The sequence below is a fragment of the Puma concolor genome, chromosome B1, assembly GCF_028749965.1.
Source record: "Puma concolor isolate L17-30 chromosome B1, mPumCon1.1.hap2, whole genome shotgun sequence".
NCBI classification, from domain to species: Eukaryota; Metazoa; Chordata; class Mammalia; order Carnivora; family Felidae; genus Puma; species Puma concolor.
Genome location: NC_141670.1, coordinates 71,287,364 through 71,307,577, shown reverse-complemented (window position 1 = coordinate 71,307,577; position 20,214 = coordinate 71,287,364). Strand labels below are relative to the sequence as shown.

Below are 20,214 nucleotides of genomic sequence, written 5' to 3'. Positions count from 1 at the left end.
ATTTCAATGAAATTGTTAGCAAAACCCAACTTCGGCTGCTTGCCACTGCAAAGGTAATACTCAAAAGACAGGTGCTGGCCGGAAAGGAAAGATTGCTTTATTTAGGAGTCTGGCAACCTGGGGAGACAGCGGATTGGTGTCCAAGGACCATCTCCGAGGTTCCAGGTTAAGGAGCAGGGTTTTTAAAGGGGAATTCAGGGTAGGAGATTACATATATGTTGATGAAAAGGGCAGGGAAACTTATGACTATTCATGAGGAAAGGTGGAATACACACATTGAGCAAACATACATGCAGCATACATCCCGTGTTCACTTTGGGGTGGGGACTTAACACCAGAGGAGGAAAAATGCAGCTCCTGGCATCAGTCAGGAGGTTATTTTACGCCAAGGACAAGGGGCTATGGGCATGTTCCAAGAGCTGGCATAAACTGGAATGGGGTCTTAGGCTCATTATCTGTTAAGGAATGCAGGGCTTTGCTTGTTCATAGGCTGGAACTATATCAGTTGACCTTGAGTTCAAGCCTCTGTAGAAACAGCTAGTGGATTTGTTAGTGGGGTCTGAAAAGACACAATAGCTGATTAGGGAGAAACAATTCTCTAAAAAACAACCTTTAAACTTTCTGCTGGTTTCAGTCTCATTAACACTGTGGGGCACGGTTTCAAAATGATATGTCATTTATTTTTAGATAGCATAGGAATAGTAATTGGAAGCACAGTGAAATTTGGATTATAGGAAATTTTTGATGCTGATATTTAAAATAATACTGTCCTTGCTAAGAAAAGGGAAGATATAAAAAAATGTAAGAGCAATGATAGTTGAATCTAGCTTTTAACGTGTTTTTATAATTTTAGCTGCATACATAAATCTGTCATCATACATACATAATTTTCCAGGTAAATTTAGGACTTCCTCAACCATTACAATATTTTGTTTACTAATTTGTTTGTTCACTCGCACATTTCTTTCTTTTAATTCAGCAAAAACAGTGAGGACCTACTGTTGTTAATAACATCCTATTCTCAATGCCTAGTGTGTGCCGTGTACCATTCACAAGAAAGTTGTGAATGAAAGACAAAAATAGTATCCTTGCTTTTGGATTTGATTGAATTAAAAATAAAATCTACTGTTCATGCTTCAATGGGATAGTTGTTTCCTATGGTAATGTTAAATTTTTAAAAATAAGGAATGACTTAAATTTAGTAAAATATATAGAGATTATTCCCTTCTGAACGTATTTTCATCAACTGCAGAAGGTATCTTTATCACCACGAAATCATGCGTAAGTCTTCTGGTCAAGGAATATTGCATAAGGTTATTTGCCTTTAAATGTGTGACTCAAACTGAAAAGGACAACAAAGAAAATCTTAAGGCTTCAGTTTGAAACATTAGAAGTTATTCTCTGCATCATTTTTTTTTATTCCTAACAGTTTCATTATCATTTTTGCTACCAGCGATTTTCAAAAGTGACAAGTTTATATGATGAAATTACGACACATATTTATCTGAGAAAAATTGAGAAATTTTAGATTGGAGATTAATATAACTAAGATCACTTTTAATAATGTGTTATGTAGGGTTAGTATCTCATTTATAAGGAGTTTATTGAATCTCTCTTCATGTGATATTATAATTGCTTAAAACATTTTAATAAATTTGTACTTTTATGTACATATTAGATATGATAATTATGTGTGGAGAGTATTAACTAAATAAAAAGTTATGTTTGTGTAAAATCTCTGATCAATGGAAAAAGGGGAGAGCAGCCAACTTGTTAATGAATCATGACTTATTTAAGGAATCTGAGGACTTCTTATTTCTTTCTCAGTTGTGTCACATAATTAAAAAATATTTCTGTAGAAGAGGTTCTCTCCATCAGTACACACACACACACACACACACACACACACCCCTACTCTTTTCAAATAGAAGAATCTTCAACTATGTTTCTAAAAGAGGTTTTAATGAATAAAATGATTGAAGATTTAGTGTAACCAAATTGAAGCCCTTTGGAGTACTTTTCTATTTTATTATTTTAACATTGAAGAAATTATTCTTCTCTTACTGACATGTTTACTATATTTAAACAAACTCTCTGAATAAATATAACATCCTGTGTCACATTTTGAATAAACTGTGTAGGTAAAATTTTAAAATTATTAAAATTGCTAGCAGAATCTAAGAATATGTTTATGTAAATAAAACAGATTAGAAAATGTGAAGCATTTATGTGTGACTTAGGTTATAATATCATATAAATTTGATTACTTGTTTAGTTATTTATAGATACTAAAACTATACTTAGAGCTATGTAGGTGTGTATAAAATATGACTTAAAGTAAATGTATTTCTCATGTAAATATGCATCTCTTTCTTTGTGAAAAAGTAAAGTCACTGAGAAGAAACATGCTTCTTAAGTCTATTGGCAGAAGCCCGAATACTCCTTTGTTTTGATAAGTGGATTCTAAAGCACAGTTAGTGAATCTAAAACTTTAGATTTCTTAGAGAATTCTAAAGGGAGAAAGACTGGGATATCTACAGAGTCCCAGATTTTGTAGATTACTCTGAGAGTCTGAGGATAGTGCACAGATTTGATATGTAGAACCTGTTCTCAACCTCTGTTCCAGTGAAGGTAGTCATTTTACTCTTTACAAAAGTTCACTGGTACATACTGAGACCGACTCCTCAGATAGCACTGGAAAATTTGAGCTTTAAGTGCGGGCTTCCTTCTGGCACTTACACGGAAGGTGTGTGAATGTGAATATGATGAGTCTGTGTATGTGCGTGAGTCTGTCATGGTGGTGGAGCTTAAATGACAAACCGCTTGCTGAAAATGGCCTTTTGAAATTTCCAATTGGGAAATTTAAGTGGAAGGTCTAAAGGTAAATTTTATATATATAAAATCTATTTTCTATAATATATAATCATTATATTCATAATTCATAATATTCACATATATAATACTCATGTACATAGTCAAATATTTATAATAGTCAAATACAGATATTCATGAATTATATATATGTGTGTGTATATATATATATACACACACATATATATATATGATTTCCCAAAGTCCTATTTAAATAATTTAGATTTTAGTTGCTACCTTTGCTGTCTTTCTCATTCACCAGCCCCTCTTTTTTGCCAGATATTGTCATAGACACAGTGCATAAATTGGTATGGACTAGACACTAGACCTGTGGTTGCTCCGTCAAAACCAGATACCTCATCAAGACACAATCACTCTTCTAAGCTCAGCTGAGATCTCACAATTGGCAAATTGTAACGGCACATTAGAAAAGCGGTGGGATCCTCTTTCTTAAGGTTGGCTGCTGGTAGTAAACCAAAGTCCCATCAAAGCAGGATGGAAATGTGTTTCCATTTGGGCTATTTAATAACAAACATTCTCTAAATATGTTAATATATTGGCACTCCATATCTTTTCTTTCTTGTGTATTTTTGTACAATTATGTTTATAGAAACGTATTTTTTAAACATTCTTACTCAATGGGATTGTACAAATATCTGTGTGGTATAAAGTATATAATGATCAAGCTAACACTTGCATACCAGCTGAAAAAATAACATTACCAATACATGTTCATAATTGAAAAAAAAAATGGAAATAACCTACATATATAATGACAGGAGATGCATAAACACATTTTGGCTTTTCCACTCAGTGTATCTTAATTATGTGTGCTATCCACCTCTAGACACTGCCATCTGGCTCTGGCCCAGAAAATATGTCTCAATGTTTGTTCAGATAAAGGATAAGGTCCTGCTACCTGAAGTACTTCTAGGAAATAATGTGTTTTACTTCTTAGAGTAAGCATAACTTTTACCCAGCCATAACTTAGGGTAAGTAGAATCCATATGTATTATACTAACAAGGCAAAAACTATAGTATACCGACAGTATATATAATGACATAGTTTCCTTTTTCAGTAAAATCAGTAAATATCGATAATGGAGATCCCAAAGGTGAAGCATAGAACTCAGGAGTAAGAACAGTAGGAAATTAAGCAGTAGAGTCAAAAGCTGGCCCTTCTGTGGCCTTTTGTAATATCAGGGCTATCCTAGACACTGGGGTTAGCCTACACCTCTGTTTTTTCTAAGAGCATTTCTGATTGCTAGAGTTCAGTGTAAAATAATTGTTATGTATGTTATGGGGAATGAATTCAGATTTAATAATTCAGAGACCATCAACTGAATAATCTGTATGGCTTATGATCTGGCTGAAATACACACAATTTCTTTAGATTCTCTGAGTGTGGTTGGCTCTTCAAATTTAGTCAACAAATTAGGAATGGATGCCTTTCACCAGTAAATCTTTGGTTCATGGTAATTGTGACCATCTTTTAGATCTTGTTTGTGAGTGTGGTTTGGAGACAGAGTCTGTCTCATTGAGGAGATAAATGCCTCAGTCATTTATAAACCACTGTCTTTGGAAATAGAATCCATGGGGAAGTCAAAGGTTAGAAATACCAGAAGATTTCCGTAATCCACATATTGTGGTAATGTGGTCTGTGTTATGGTTAAATATTGGATTTTTATTCATTGGTATTTCAGCTGAGAACTCTCACAAGCCTGGGAGCGCCTGAGATAAATGTTGGTTTGTGCTTTGATCCTTTGACATAAAATAACCTGTCAAAAGTTTATTCCATGACATAAGCCTTGTTATATGGGCAACATTTTCAAGCCCTAAATGTTCAGGTAACCCGATGGTCTAATCAGTTGCTATTAAATTGTTTTGCCAAACAGAGATAATAGTCAACTGATTAGACCATCAGATTTTTTAAATATCCTTTTGAAGAGATGTTTTATGAATAGAAAAAAATTAAATATACCCTGTCCTTAATTTTTATTCTCAGGTTGGAGAGACAAGATGCAAAAAGGTTTGCACCTCTAAGTCTGACCTGAGGTCTAATGACTTCAGCATTGTTGGAAGCTTACCAAGAGATTTCGAATTATCCAATTATGACTGCTATGGAAAACCTATTGAAGTCAACAATGGGCTTGGGAAATCTCAGGCAAAGAACAACAAGAAGCCGCCCCCTGCCAAACCTGTTATTCCAACAGCAGCTAAGCGAATTGATCTTTATGCAAGAGCATTGTTTCCTTTCTGCTTCTTGTTCTTCAATGTTATATATTGGTCTATATATTTATGATAAATCTTTTTCATTTGTGTAAAATAAAATCCCATGTCATTGTGACCAACCTCATTCATAAATGCCAGTCTGAAAAATTTTGCATTTTCATAGCAATATATTGCATTTTGGATGCCATGTGATTGTAATAAAAATGTGGCACCTAACTTTCGAATGGCAGCATGATCTTGTTACGTCTGTGCTCTACTGATGATGTATATATGTATAGCAAACATATTGCTTTAGGAATAAATGAAGGATAAGCATACTCCATACAATAAAATCTAAACCGTTCTCTTCGGTTAGTGTAAATTGCAAATATTTCACATAATTCTGATAATAAAATGATGTGCACGCTGGATCCTGTTATGATGACCACTCTAATGTATGTAGTATTTCAAATTTCCTTCCTTGTAACTTTCAGAGAAAGCCATCTTATTCTTGTATAATTTTAGATGGTACTATCACAGATTAAGCAAAAATTATATTACATATTGTTTAAACTTTGTAAGTAGAAATATATTAACTATAATTATGTGGGCTCTGTGGAGAAATAAAGTTCAACAAGTTACTAGTTTGTAAAATCAGCTCATTTTAAAGTGTGTCTGTGTTGTCAAAATGCCAGGTTATAAAACACGGTAAGCATTTTTGAAACAAAGGGACATCTGGATTTACATAAATTCATACTGAATTCTGGCTTCTGATAAAAATAAAGGATAGATACATTGATTAAATGTTTCTGACAAAAGAAATTCTATTTAATCCATCTTAAAGCCTAAATATATTTTCATGGATTTCATTTTGTTGATATAGAATATACAAAATCATTGTGCCTTAAAGAGTCATAAATATTTTAAATTGGAATATAATAATGGATATATGATTCCACATAATTTTTAAGAAACTAAGAGGAAAATACCCTATTATTAGAAGTAACGAGTTTGGAAAAAAAAAATCTTTGAAGGATTTTAGCTTCTTTATTTTATTAAAATGCTTACATATTTTAAAGTAAAACTAAATTTTTTTAATTCATTTCTTTTTTATTTGAATAATTTCGGATTTGTTATAAAACATTTAAAGATTAAGTATATAATGTCCTTGTCTATGTTAGGCCTTCTAGTTGTATTTTTGTTCTTGCTACAAGTCTAGATTACTTAGATTTATTTACTTTGATCTTCAGTTTGAAAGTAGGCAATTTCTGGTCTATAAGTGTCCTATATCCTAGTGGTATCAACCCAATGTACCTTTTTATTTCTCCATAGTTGAAATTGGAATTATCAGTAATTCATATAACACAAACGTAAGACCAAATAAGTATATTTACATTATTTGGAGAGTTCTGTCGCAGATGAGAGTTTATATGGTTAATTCGACAATAAAGTGTGTTTAAATATTGTTTATGCAAATTGCTATGTGTCATTCAATGCTATTTTATTAAAGACTTTAACTTTTAAAAATTTTCACCGATTACCAAATTTTTAAAAAAATAAGATGTAATCTAATCCTCTGTAGAACTTCAGCACCCCCTAGTTGCAAAAGCTCAGCCATCTGAATAGTTTTAAAATGCCACAAGTAACCCTACTGATGGACTTCAATATCCTGCAAGGACCCAAGGCAGTAACATTTTAATGGAACCATGCTAGGAAGAAAATGCCTTGAGTAAGACTTAAACCATTTACAACTTTTATTTATAAAAATGGCATTTGCTTATAATACATTTTTTATATTTCTGCAAATTTCACTCATATTCAGAAGTTTGATTTAGATACAGAGTTTTAAGTGGGAAATGTACCAAATGGAAGACAGGTTTCATTATACAAGAATTTATTTATTGAAAATAATGTGAATGAATTCCTTTCTGTAATATTTTAGCCTCCTAAGATCAATTTTAATACCAAACTAAATACATAGCCATCTAAGGATTAAGTGTGTATATAGAACTTCAAGTGGAACATTAGACAGTGATCATAACAATGAAGTCCAATTAGTGTCCACTTAACAGTTGTTCTATAATTATTATCTCAAGGACTTAGTCGCTTAACCCCAGGGTAGTTCTGGTCTGTGTCTTTAAATATTATGTCTTTCTAGGAGACTTGCAGTGTATTTACCTGTATCTCAGTATATCAGATCCAGTGTCTCCAAAATAAAAATTATCTTGTCCTCACAATCAGTAGGTTCTCTTATTCCCTATTCCTGTTAAAGCCGTCCCTGTTGCAGTCAGTCATATTAAATCTTCTTTCCTTCTCTCACTCTACACCGGTTCAAGTACCGACGCATATAGATTCTCCCTCTCACACCTGCCACTTCCTCCTCTCTGTTTCTGCTGACACAACCCTAATTCACTTGCCCTTTCCCATTCCTTATCAGACTGTTACAGCAGACTCGCTCCACTAGAACTCAGCTTATTATTATTATTATTTTCATCAGGTAGGCTTCACTCCCAATGTGGGGCTTGAACTCACGATCCTGAGCTCAAGAGTCACATGCTCCACTGACTGAGCCATCCAGTCACCTCAAATCAGCTTATTTTTGAACTGTGTGATACTCATTTTTTTTTTAATTACCCAAGTAAGACATGAATACCTTGAATATTAGAAACCAAGATGTATTTCGAGTAAGCACTCAAAGTTGCTGTCATGGCAGCTGCTCTCCAAGCTCTTTTCTCTTTTCCCCAGAGGTCACCACCTTAGGCATCTGCCTTAGGCATTTACAACTCTATCCATTTTTTTAAATCAAATTTTTAATTAAAAATTTTTTTAACATTTATTTATTTTTGAGAGAGACACAGAGACAAAGCATGAGTGGGTGAGGGGCAGAGAGAGAGGGAGACACAGAATCCAAAGCAGGCTCCAGGCCCTGAGCTGTCAGCACAGAACCTAATGTGGGCCTTGAATCCACAAACCCCAAGATCATGACCTGAGCCAAAGTTGGACCCTTAAATGACTGAGCCACCCAGGCACCCTTATCCAGTTGTGTTTTTTCAAATGTTCATTTATTTATTTTTGAGAGAGAGAGAGCACAAGTCAAGGAGGGATACAGAGAGAGAGGGAGACACAGAATCCAAAGCAGGCTCCAGACTCTGAGCTGTCAGCCCAGAGCCTGATGTGGGGTTCAAACCCATGAACCGTGAGATCATGACCTGAGCCAATGTTGGGCACTTAACGGACTAAGCCACCCAGGTGCCCCCCCCCATCCAATTTTTAAATATGAAAGATAATTTAATGTAATGGAATTTAACATAAAGGGGATTTTACCATATGTTTGGTTTTGCAATTAGCTTATTTTTTATTTAATATGTCTTGGAGATCTTTGTGAGGACATATTGGACATTCATAGGTCTATCTTCTGTCTCCTATTATTTTATAGCATGAATATGCCTGAACGTAGCTTCCTCTTAAACAGAAATTTGTGCACATATGAGTATTCTTCCATGAGACAAATGCCAGAAGTGAAGTTACTGAGTTGAAAGATGTATACATTTTAGATTTGGGGAGTTCTCCCAGATTTCCCTCCTAAAAGCTACAAATGTAGCTTTTCATCATGATAAACTCTCACAACCTAGTCATCTCTTAACCTGTTTTATGTCATTGGCATATTACTTTTATAGCTTTTTTTAAATTGTTTCAGACTTTTAGAAAGCTTGCAAAAATATTCCAAAGAATTCCTGTGTACCATTTATCCAGTTTCCTCAAATGTGAATATTTTATCATATTTGCTTTATTCCCCACTACTGTGTGTGTATGCATGTGTGCGTGTGTGTAAGTGTGCGTGTGTGAGTGCGTGTGTGTGTCCTTGAGACATTTTTCTTCTGAAACATTTAAAATAAAGTTGCATAAAGATATGATGATGTCCCTTTACCTCTACAAACTTCAGTGTACATTTCCTAAACAAGAACTTGGTACCACCATAATGCCAAGTATCCATATCAAGAAATTAACATTAATAAAATGCTATATTCTAGAGACTTTATTCCAATTTGCCAATTGCCCCACTGTTTTCGGAGGGGGTGTTCAAGATCCAATCCAGTTTCATATATTTCACTTAATTATCATGACGTTAAGTTCTGTAAAATAAAACTGTGATCATGGCATTCTGGTCAAACATCTCAAGTGCCTTGTGTTGCCCAATGAGCTAAGTAGAAAAAATCCTCTTTCTGACATGAGATTCTCTCCTGTTAAATGTTTAATTTATCCCTGAAGCTGTTTCTCATACTACTCCTCTGCTCACATTTTGAAATCCAACCAAATTGATTTTGACCTTTATGTTTCATTTAGTAGTGATTGGAGTGTTAAGTTCAGCCAGGTACCTTGCCTTACAGGAAAGTGGTTTATGTTTCACTATTTCTTTTACGTGTGCCAGCCTTGGATGTCATGTCTTTAAATGCTCCTTTTAACTGATGTGTTTTCACTCAACATTGTCTTTTAGTCACATGGTTACATCTCTTTTGAAAAATAAAGTTAAAATATTTCCCATTACATACACAGTGTTTAACTCAAGCTGCTCTAAAAACAATTCGATTTATCATCTATTACACTGAAAACTTCAGCTTACGCAAATAGTTGAATATAAAATTTTAAAGTACCAAGCCTAGGGGTGCCTGGGTGGCTCAGTCAGTTAAGCGTCTGACTTCGACTCAGGTCAAGATCTCACAGTTTGTGATTTCAAACCTCGCATTGGGCTCTGTGCTGACAGCTCAGAGCCTGGAACCTGCTTCAATTCTGTGTCTCCCTCTCTCTGCCTCTCCCCTTCTTGCACTCTCTCTCTCTCTCTCTCTCTCTCTCTCTCTCAAAAATAAATAAATATTAAAAATACAATACCAAGCCTGTGATAAATGGTTAGAAATATTTTTGATAACTTTTACTCAATGCTTTCTTGTTAGAATATTACCTTGCTTTAGAATAGCAGATTTATTCCAATTATATTTTCAAATTAAATGCATATGTTTATATAACATATTAATAATTTAGCATTAACTCACCCTCACTTTTTAACTAAACAGACTTTCTTGTGATTAATATTAATGGATAATATGAATGTTATATTCAAGGTTGGTTATACTCAGTGTGTGTATACACATATATAGAGACATTTAATATTTTATATTTAATATGTTTTATATTTTCTCTACATATATACCCATATATTGTTATATATGCATATATATTATTTTATTTTGTCCTTACTCAGCAAGAACAATGAAATTTTGGAATTTCTATATTCTAAACAATAAATACCATTTACATTTCCACAAGTACTTTAAGATTTCTCACATCTCACATATCATACCCCAGACAATTCTTTCTAAACCCTCTTTAGCCTAGAATACTGAAAAAAAAATGTAGCTCAGTAAATGCTTCTTCGGTACTTAATATCTTAATAAGTGTTAACCAAAAACTGTGAAGACAGAGATTCCATTCCTAAATGAGAGTCAACAGTGTGAGAAGGAAATATATGTTAAATTCCCAAATCACTATAAAACAAATCAGAATGCATAATGCATATTATCAAAGCATTAGGAGGAACAAGATCATTTGTGTAAAAGGAAAAAAAACCTGTCTTAAGGAAAAGTAAGAAATACTTTAATGTACCCATTAATAAAGGCCATTTTACCATTGATCATAGAATTTTGAAGCTAGACATTAGCTAAAAAAAGAAAATTATGATGTGTAAAGTGCAGAAACATTGCAATTAAAAATGTCGAAATGCTATTTGAATTTTATTTCCTAGTTAACATTGCTGAGGAAATAATGAACAGTAAAGGAAAGTTTCCTTAGCTGATGATGTAATGCACTTTACCTAATGTTTGTTTCTTAACTAAAACTCCCATCTGATCTTAATCCTGTAGCTTGAAACATTTTTCAGTAAATCCCAATTTGCAGCCTGAGGCAACTGCAGTTCAATTAATATCATTCACAGCGAGGCTGTCAAAAGGAGTCAGAGCCCTCCACCCCTTCAGCAAGAATGCAGTCAAACTACAGGTCCTTTCCCAATTACCTCATCAAACAGGGATTTTATTAGTCAATTAGCATTGCCTCACCCTATGCCATCGATGACACATAACAGAAACCCCATTTGGTGAAACGGTAAACAAGATGAAGAGGCAAATGATTTCAGTTTTTGAAAAGCTCAGCTCAGGTCACTGTATGTTCCCATGGGATATTCTTTTAAGTGTTTATTAGAGTTGGAAGTATAGCAGGAGGGAAATGGCATTTAACAATAGTAAACACCCTGTCCACTTCTCTTTGAGGACTGCGACCTCACGCCATATAGCTTTTAGGTATCTCCTCCTTAGGACACAAGCACACAAGCACATCCGCTTGCTTTGCTAACAGGGTTTTTTGTTGTTGTTTTGTGGTTGTTTTTTATAAATCTAAGTCAGAATTTTCAGGCTTGTCAGCTACAAAGATGATCTTTAACTTATTAACTGGGAGAATTATATGGAACTCATTAAGAGGGAATACCTAATAAAGTCTGCCTTAGACTATTATAAAGCCTCATTCTAAACACAGCTGCACTTGTCTGGTTCATTCATTTGTATACTCAAAAGCCCTTTCATTCAAAAATCACTGGAGTTTCCAATCAGTCCACTGGCATCTTAGAAGCTTCCAAATTTCTAGATGAATTAATTTAAATGTCTAAAGAAAAATGTGAACTTTCCTAATGAATATATGCGGGACATGCATCATATAAAAATAATCTTAGGGTCTAAACAAAGATGAAAGCCAATTATTGTATTATATAGGGAGGCGAGAGTGGGTAGCAGAAAGACTAAAAGTTATAGGACCTAGGTTATAGTTCTGAGTTTGCCATATACAATCCTGCAAACCTTCTCAAAGAATCTTTTTCTCCGTTACCCTATTTTTAAAGAGGGAATAAAAATAATGCAAGAATGACCAATTACAACATGTAAGCCTGCCTTTTATAGTCCATTACAGACGAGGATTTGGGAACATAGAATCGAGGCTAGAATCCTATTTGCTAGTGTAAATCTTGGCAAGTTATTCAACATCTGTGGGCCACAATTTGCCTATTTCTAACTCAGGGGTCGCAATGACAACCTCGTAACGTTTTTGTGGCGTTTTAATTTGTTGTTATAGGTAACATGCTCAGCAGAGTCCCCGGCACATAGTATGTGTAATAAATTATGGTTCTTATCATCTCATTTTACCTCTTACTACTATAACTACACTATTTCTAAGGAAGCTTCCACTTTTCAAAAGTTCTTTATTAAAATAACGAGTATTGGGCTAAAAAATACATCGACATTTTGACAATAGATTCACATTATGTCTGTCCTTCAGGTATTTTAGCACTCATAATCATTGAGATCAATTTGGAGTATAAAGGACTTTAAGAATAGAAACAACATCAGGAACTATAAATTGCCTATTAAAATATTCTTGGAATGTGTAAAAAAAAATCTTCGGACTATTTACTTGGAAGTCCATAATGTAAACATTAGGTTGTGGGTAACGGAATATAGTAATGCCAAAAATTCAGAATCCACATATTTAAGGGTCATATTCTACATGTATCCTATACAAATAGATACATGAGAATATTATAGATTTTTTAAAAAATAATACAGAAAATAATTTTCTAGATATGTTACCCATCTTGTTGAAATTGAGCTTAGTCTCTAATAACCCATGAATGTATGGTAGTAATACAAGATAATTAATGCTCGTAACAATTATCCTGGAGAACTGCACGATTCTCAAGTTCTTTCTGAAACATAGAGGGAATACTAAATTATGTTCAGTAGAATTTTCATTTTAATATATTTTATTGTACTTTAATTCTTTGAAGATTGGTAACCCAACTATGTACTGAACATATTCTCAATTAACCCAAATATCCAATTAACCCAATTCCGTATAAATGATAATGTGTTGCATTCTGAACTTATATTGAAAATATATGAGGCCAACCCCTAAGTAACAAAATTATATTGAACTTCTTAAGGCAACATAATTTATATGATAGCCATAGTATTTATCCATTTATGAAGAAACTTTTGTTAAAAACTTGACATCTAACAGGTGTAATGCTGTGAAAATATTAAAGTAAAAACTTAGTATACGTGTGTGTGTGTGTGTGTGTGTGTGTGTGTGTGTGTATGAATAGGTGTAAGTGAATATATATAATATATTATATATATATATATGTATACACACACACACACATAATATACTAACAATTGGTGTTTTATTTGCATCTAAGACATAACTATATTTTGCCCTTTATGAAGTACCAAAGGGTACCTATTTTATGTATATATGGAACAGTTTCACATTAAGGTTACATTAGAAGCTCTTTGAGAGAATGCCTATTTAAGGATCAAATAAAATCAGTGTGTGCTAATTGATATGAACCAGATGGCCCACAGAGAAAAACTTAGTCTCAACAGATTGTTCCATTTATTTATTTGTGTGCTATTCACTGAAAACACCCCCATTCTTGTATACGCCCCAGGTTAATTCTGCCCCACCTCATAAAATGAACTATAGCTTCTCCCCACATCATTCTATACATCAAGAACAACTCCTGGGGCGCCTGGGTGGCGCAGTCGGTTAAGCGTCCGACTTCAGCCAGGTCACGATCTCGCGGTCCGTGAGTTCGAGCCCCGCATCAGGCTCTGGGGGCTGATGGCTCAGAGCCTGGAGCCTGTTTCGGATTCTATGTCTCCCTCTCTATCTGCCCCTCCCCCGTTCATGCTCTGTCTCTCTCTGTCCCAAAAATAAATAAAAACGTTGAAAAAAAAATTAAAAAAAAAAAAAAGAACAACTCCTGTTTTTTACATTCCAAAGGGCTCAGGAAGGAAACACACCCAGCTGCCTCCCCATTTCTCTTAGTCCAGTTCTTTTGAGTTTGCCCATAATTCAGGTTGAATCTAACTCCTTCCACCAAACGCTGTGTCAGTCCTGTCCTCCAACGCAGGTTGGCAACTGCAGAATATCCTGTCTTGGTAGGATTCCTTCTCTTGGTGTCTATTCATGAGTCATCATCCTTGATCCCAGCCCAGATGGCAGCCCTCTTCTTCCATTCTTCCACTTCCATGGCTCAACCTCCTCTCGTGCCCTCAGGTCCATATGTTTCCGCATGTGTCCTCTGTGCCCCCTGGAATGCCCATGCTGGTATAAATAAAATCTTATCATCCTTAAGCTTTATGTGTGTGTGTTTTAATGTTTATTTATTGGGAGAGAGAGCATGAGTGGTGGAGGGGCAGAGAGAGAGAGAGAGAGAGAGAGAGAGAGAGAGAGGGAATCCCAAGCAGACTCCACACTGTCAGCATAGAGCCCAACATAGGACTGGAACTCAGGAACTGTGAGATCATGACCTGAGCCGAAATTGAGAGTTGGTCGCTTAACCAACTGAGCCACCCAGGTGCCCCAAGCTTTATGTGTTTTATTCATTCCCCTGCCTTGCCTGTACTTAATCAAAAGTGGTTATCAACTATATCAGTTTCAGATGGGCCCTGTTTACCTTCCCTCACTACGTATGGGGTAAGGGACCTGAATTAGTGTCTTGCTTGGTCTCCAGTAGTTTTCCAGATTATTTCTCTACCAATGTATTTTAGACCATTGGAGCCAGTATAAGAAATCACCATAGACTGGATGACCTAAACAACAAACATTTATTTCTCACAGCCCTCAAGTCTGATAGTTTGTGATTAGGGTGCCAGCACAGTTCTTAGGGAACTCTTCCTGGTATACAGAGGGCCATGTTTCTGTGGTGTCCTCACATGGGCAAAAAGAGAGCTCGTTAGCTCTCTGGCCTCTTCTAGGAGAAATAATCCCATTCATGAGAACTCCACCCTCATGACCTAATTACTTCGCCAAAGCCTAATCTCTAAACACCTTTACATTGGGATTAGGATTTCAACATATGAATTTGCACTATACAAAACTACTTTTCTTTTTTTTTTTTTTTTTGATGCTTGAATTATCTTCCTTTATTGTGCTTTTAAACAGGTGTGTGTATCTATGAAAGAGAGATCTGTGGGAATGGAAAACAATCAGAAAAATGGTAAAGGAAATATAATAATTACTTATTTTCCAACACTGAGAATTAAATCACTCTACCTTTCTGAAATATTTGATTTGAATTTTTTAATTCATTTTATTGATAAGTGACATATGAATACTTTGTCTTATTTGGTTTTTTAATTAGAACTATGAAACCTGATAAAGGGAAACCTCACTAAAATGGATCCAGGAGACCAGAAGCTCCTAGGCCCTACCACTTGTCATCCATTGCAGCAGGGCAGGAAGAGACATAACTTGCAAATGATAATACTTTAGCTACTACTTTACTACCCAGCAGGAGGAAAAGGTTTTGCTCCTCCCCCAGCAACAACTCAGCCAATGAGAGACTGTCACAACTCAGCCAATGAAAAGCCACTGCATTTCAAACTCCCAGTTTACTCCAATGAACTTTTTGTTTATAACAGCCCTCCTGTTGTGTTTATAATGTAAACAACATGCTATGTTTTGTTTATAACAGCCCTTCTATAACAATCCCCATCCTCTATAAGGAACATAACTCTTTTGTTCTCCAGACTTGCCTAAGATTTGCCATAGCTTGTTTGTCCTGAATTGCCAATTTCCTGCTATTTCTGAATAAATTCACTGTTGCTGCTAAAATAACAGTTTTATTTTTAAAGTTAACAGAACCTAAAGTATAAACTTGAAATTGTCACCTGTTATTTATCTAGAGTCTCTGCAGTTATGCCTAGAGGCAATTATGATTATCAGTAGGTTTGTACTTTTCCAAATATTATCTTATGATATTAAAGAAAAAATATACAAATAGTAGTGTTTTAAAATTTACATAAATGATATCTAAGTATATGTATCACACACAATATTAGATTTTTATTTATTTTTTTTATTTTCTAATGTTTATTTTTGAGAAAGAGACATACAAAGTGTGAGTGGGAGAGAGGCAGAAAGAGAGGGCGACACAGAATCCCAAGCAGGCTCCAGGCTCTGAGCTTTTAGCACAGAGCCCGATTCAGGGCCCAAATCCTCGAACTGTGACATCCTGACCTGAGCCAAATTCGGATGGTTAACCGACTAAGCCACCCAGGTGCCCCTGTGAGAATGATTTTTTTAAATGCTTATTTATTTATGCTTATTTATTATTTATGATATAGAGAGAGTATCCGAGCAAGAGAGAGAGGCAGAGAGAGAGGGAGACAGAGGATGGGAAGCAGGCTCCACATATCAGCACAATGCCCAATGCTGGGTTTGAACCCGAGAACCAGGAGATGACTTGAGACAAAATCAGGAGTTGGAGGCTAAACTGAGCCACCCAGATGCCCTGAAATGATTTTGTGTAGTACATAACTACAGGTAGAACACCTGCACATTAAAAAAATAATTTATAATACAAAGTTTTTTGTAGGATAACTATATCAATTTACACACCTAACATTGTATAAAAGAACTTATTTTCACCCTCATTCAGCAAGAGATACAGTCAGAATTTAACAATTAGAAATTTACCAAGCTAAAGTGCTAAATATACTCATTGTCTCAATTTGAAGCTATTGACATAATTACATTGTTTTTTCTTCTGTAAACTATTATGTAGTTACTGTGTTAGAAGATTTTCTAAAGCAAAATAATACCTGTATTCCTGACATAAGCAGTTTTTTCTGTGATGTATTATTTTTAGCATGATCCTTTTTGTATTTAATATTGTCTTTTAAAAATCATCGGGGCGCCTGGGTGGCGCAGTCGGTTAAGCGTCCGACTTCAGCCAGGTCACGATCTCGCGCTCCGTGAGTTCGAGCCCCGCATCAGGCTCTGGGCTGATGGCTCAGAGCCTGGATCCTGTTTCCGATTCTGTGTCTCCCTCTCTCTGCTCCTCCCCCGTTCATGCTCTGTCTCTCTCTGTCCCAAAAATAAACGTTGAAAAAAAAAATTAAAAAAAAAAAATCATGAAAAATTGCTACATCTGTATTTATATGTGAGATGGGCCAAAATAATATCATTTTCTTATGCCATCCATATTCTGTTCATGCATAAAGATTATACTAGTATCATAAAATGAGTTGAATATCTTCCTGTTTCTTTCTAGAGTCTGGAAGAAATTAAATAAGCCCAGAATTAATGGTCTCAGAGTTTTCTAGAACTCCCATAAAACAGACCCAGTCTTATGCTATTGAGGATACAATGGGGGACGTTTATAAATCTGAGTGCATTTGAGCAAAAAAAGGATTGGTTTATTCAGGATTTTTCCTGGTTAGATAAATTTTGATAATTCATATTTTCTCTGGGAAATTACCGATTGCATTTAGCTTTTTTTTGTTTGTTTGTTTTGCTTTTCTACAGTTTTTTAAAAATATTTATTTACTTATTTTCAGATAGAGAGAGAGAGAGAGAGAGAGAGAGAGAGACCAGAGTAGGGTCAGAGAGAGAGAGAGAGAGAGAGAGAGAGAGGGAATCCCAAGCAGGCTCCTCACTGTCATCACGGATCCCAATGTGGGGCTCCATCCCATGAACTGTGAGATCATGACCTGAGCTGAAACCAAGAGTCAGATGCTTAATCTACTGAGCCAGGCTGGTGCTCCTTTTGCATTTAAATGTTTAAGTTATTGATGATTATGCTTGAATTAACGTCTTGTGGTGTAAAAATATCTATTATAATCTGTATCATTTTTTCTCTTAATGGTATTTACTCATGTCCCTTTCTTAATTGCAATTACATAGGTTTTCAATTTTGTTAGCCTTATCAGAGAATCCATTTATTTCTTTATTGATTAACACTCTTTGATTTATTTTGTATGTACCACTTCATTAATTTCTCCTTTATCTTTGTTATTTTCTTTCTTCTATTTTGTTTGCATCTATCTTGTTTTTCTTTCCTAAACTTCTTGTTTCAAATGCTCAGTCCATGTTTTTTCAATTATTTTTGTTTTCCAATAAATGCATTTAAAGCTACAAATCCCTCTGTAAGTACTTTTGCATGAGACACTTTTTTTATGTACATTTAGGCTGAGGTTCAGTTATAAATGCTTTTAAGTTTACATTTTTATTTATTCTGTAACCTGAAATTATCAACGAGTGTGGCTTATACTATCCAAACTCACAGGATGTAGCTCTACCATTTCGTTAGGAATATCTATTTTTTGACTGTCGATTCATTATTGATTTCTTATTTTACTAAGTGTGATTGATGAACATGATCTGTGAGAAAAATTCTTAAAAAATTGTCACTTTTTTCCAGGGAATTCTATTGATTTGGCTTTCTTCATTTTAAGGCTCTATTAGTCTGTGTGTGTTTGTAGATACAGTATATATATTATATAATTGGTCAAGACTGACATTTTCTGGGGGATTATTTAATTTCTTTGCATAAATTTTGCTATTTAGTTCAATTTCATGCCTTTCCCTTTAAATTTCATATTTTATTTTGCCTCACTTTAATTTTGTCACATAATTTTCTCTTTGCTGACCTTTTCATTTTTTCAGTGTTGTCACTTATGAACTACAAATACTTATGCTATGTAAGCTTTTTATTTTTATTATTATTTGTTTATTTTTATTTATTTTTATTTATTTTTATTTTTTAATATGAAATTTATTGTTAAATTGGTTTCAATACAACACCCAGTGCTCATCCCAACAGGTGCCCTCCTAAGTGCCCATCACCCACCCTTTCCTCCCTCCTACCCCCCATTAACCCTCAGATCGTTCTCAGTTTTCAACAGTCTCCTATGGTTTGGCTCCCTCTCTAACTTTTTTTTTCCTTCCCCTCCACCATGGAACTAGAGAGTGTTATGCTAAGTGAAATAAGTCACACAGAGAAAGACAGATACCATATGTTTTCACTCTTATATATAAGCTTTTTTAAATCTCACTTGAATACTGTCTTTTTATTTAAGTTCATAAAATTCATTTATTTCTATCCACTATCAATAATCCATTAGAAAATGCATATTTTCTTTTTTCTCATAAACAAAATCTTATATTTATTTATTTATTTATTCATTCATTCATTCATTCATTCATGTATTTATTTATTACAATGTAAATCCAAGTTAGTTAACATACAATGTAATAATTTCAAAAGTAGAATTTAGTGATTCATCACTTGCATGTAACACCCAGTGCTCAACCCAACACGTGTCCTCCTTGATGGCACTCATCCCTTTAGCCCTTCCCTCACCTAACACCCTGCCAGCAGCCCTCAGTTTGTTCTCTGTATTTAAGAGTCTCTATGGTTTGTCTCCTCTGTTTTTAATTTATATTTGCTTCCCTTCCCTTATGTTCAACTGTTTTGTATCTTAAATTCCACATATGAGTGAAATCATATATTTGTCTTTTTCTGACTGACTTATTTTGCTTAGCATAATGCAGTCTAGTTCCATCCACATAATTGCAAATGGCAAGATGTCATTCTTTTTCATTGCTGAATAGTATTCCATTGTGTGTGTGTATGTATACACATATATATATATATGTATATACACATATACATATATGTATATACATATATACATATATGTGTATATATATATATATATATATATATATATATATATACATACATATATACACCACATCTTTCTTATCCATTCATCAGCCAATGGACGTTTGGGATCTTCCCATACTTAGGCTATCACCGATACTGCTGCTATAAACATTGGGGTGCATGTGCCCCTTCGAATCAGCACTCCTGTATCCCCTGGATAAATACCTAGTAGTGCAATTGTTGGGTGATAGGGTAGTTCTATTTTTAATTTTTTGAGGCACTTCCACACTGTTTTCCAGAGTGGCTGCACCACTATGATTACCCACCAGCAGTGCAAAACTGTTCCTCCTTCTCTGCATCCTTGCCAACATCTGTTGTTGCCTGAATTGTTGTTATTCTCACAGGTGTGAGGTGGTATCTCATTGTGGTTTTGATTTGTATTTCCCTGATGATGAGTGATGTTCAGCATTTTTTCATGTGTCGGTGGCCATCTGAATGTCTTCTTTGGAAAAGTGTCTATTCATTTCTTTTGCCCATTTCTTCACTGGATTATTTGTGTTTTGGGTGTTGAGTTTGAT

The 20,214-nt window shown here is 34.7% G+C and overlaps 1 protein-coding gene across 2 annotated transcripts in view; it reads left to right on the top strand.

Moving 5' to 3' along the window:
• Nucleotides 1–6,558, top strand: part of GLRB (glycine receptor beta) — a 96,341-nt gene extending 89,783 nt beyond the window's left edge. For both annotated transcript variants that reach the window (XM_086704003.1, XM_086704004.1), the window contains one exon: nucleotides 4,877–6,558. In XM_086704003.1, the coding sequence (XP_086560129.1) occupies nucleotides 4,877–5,173 (297 nt within the window). In that variant the 3' untranslated portion in view covers nucleotides 5,174–6,558. The remainder of the gene's footprint in view (nucleotides 1–4,876) is intronic.
• Nucleotides 6,559–20,214: the final 13,656 nt, after the last annotated feature.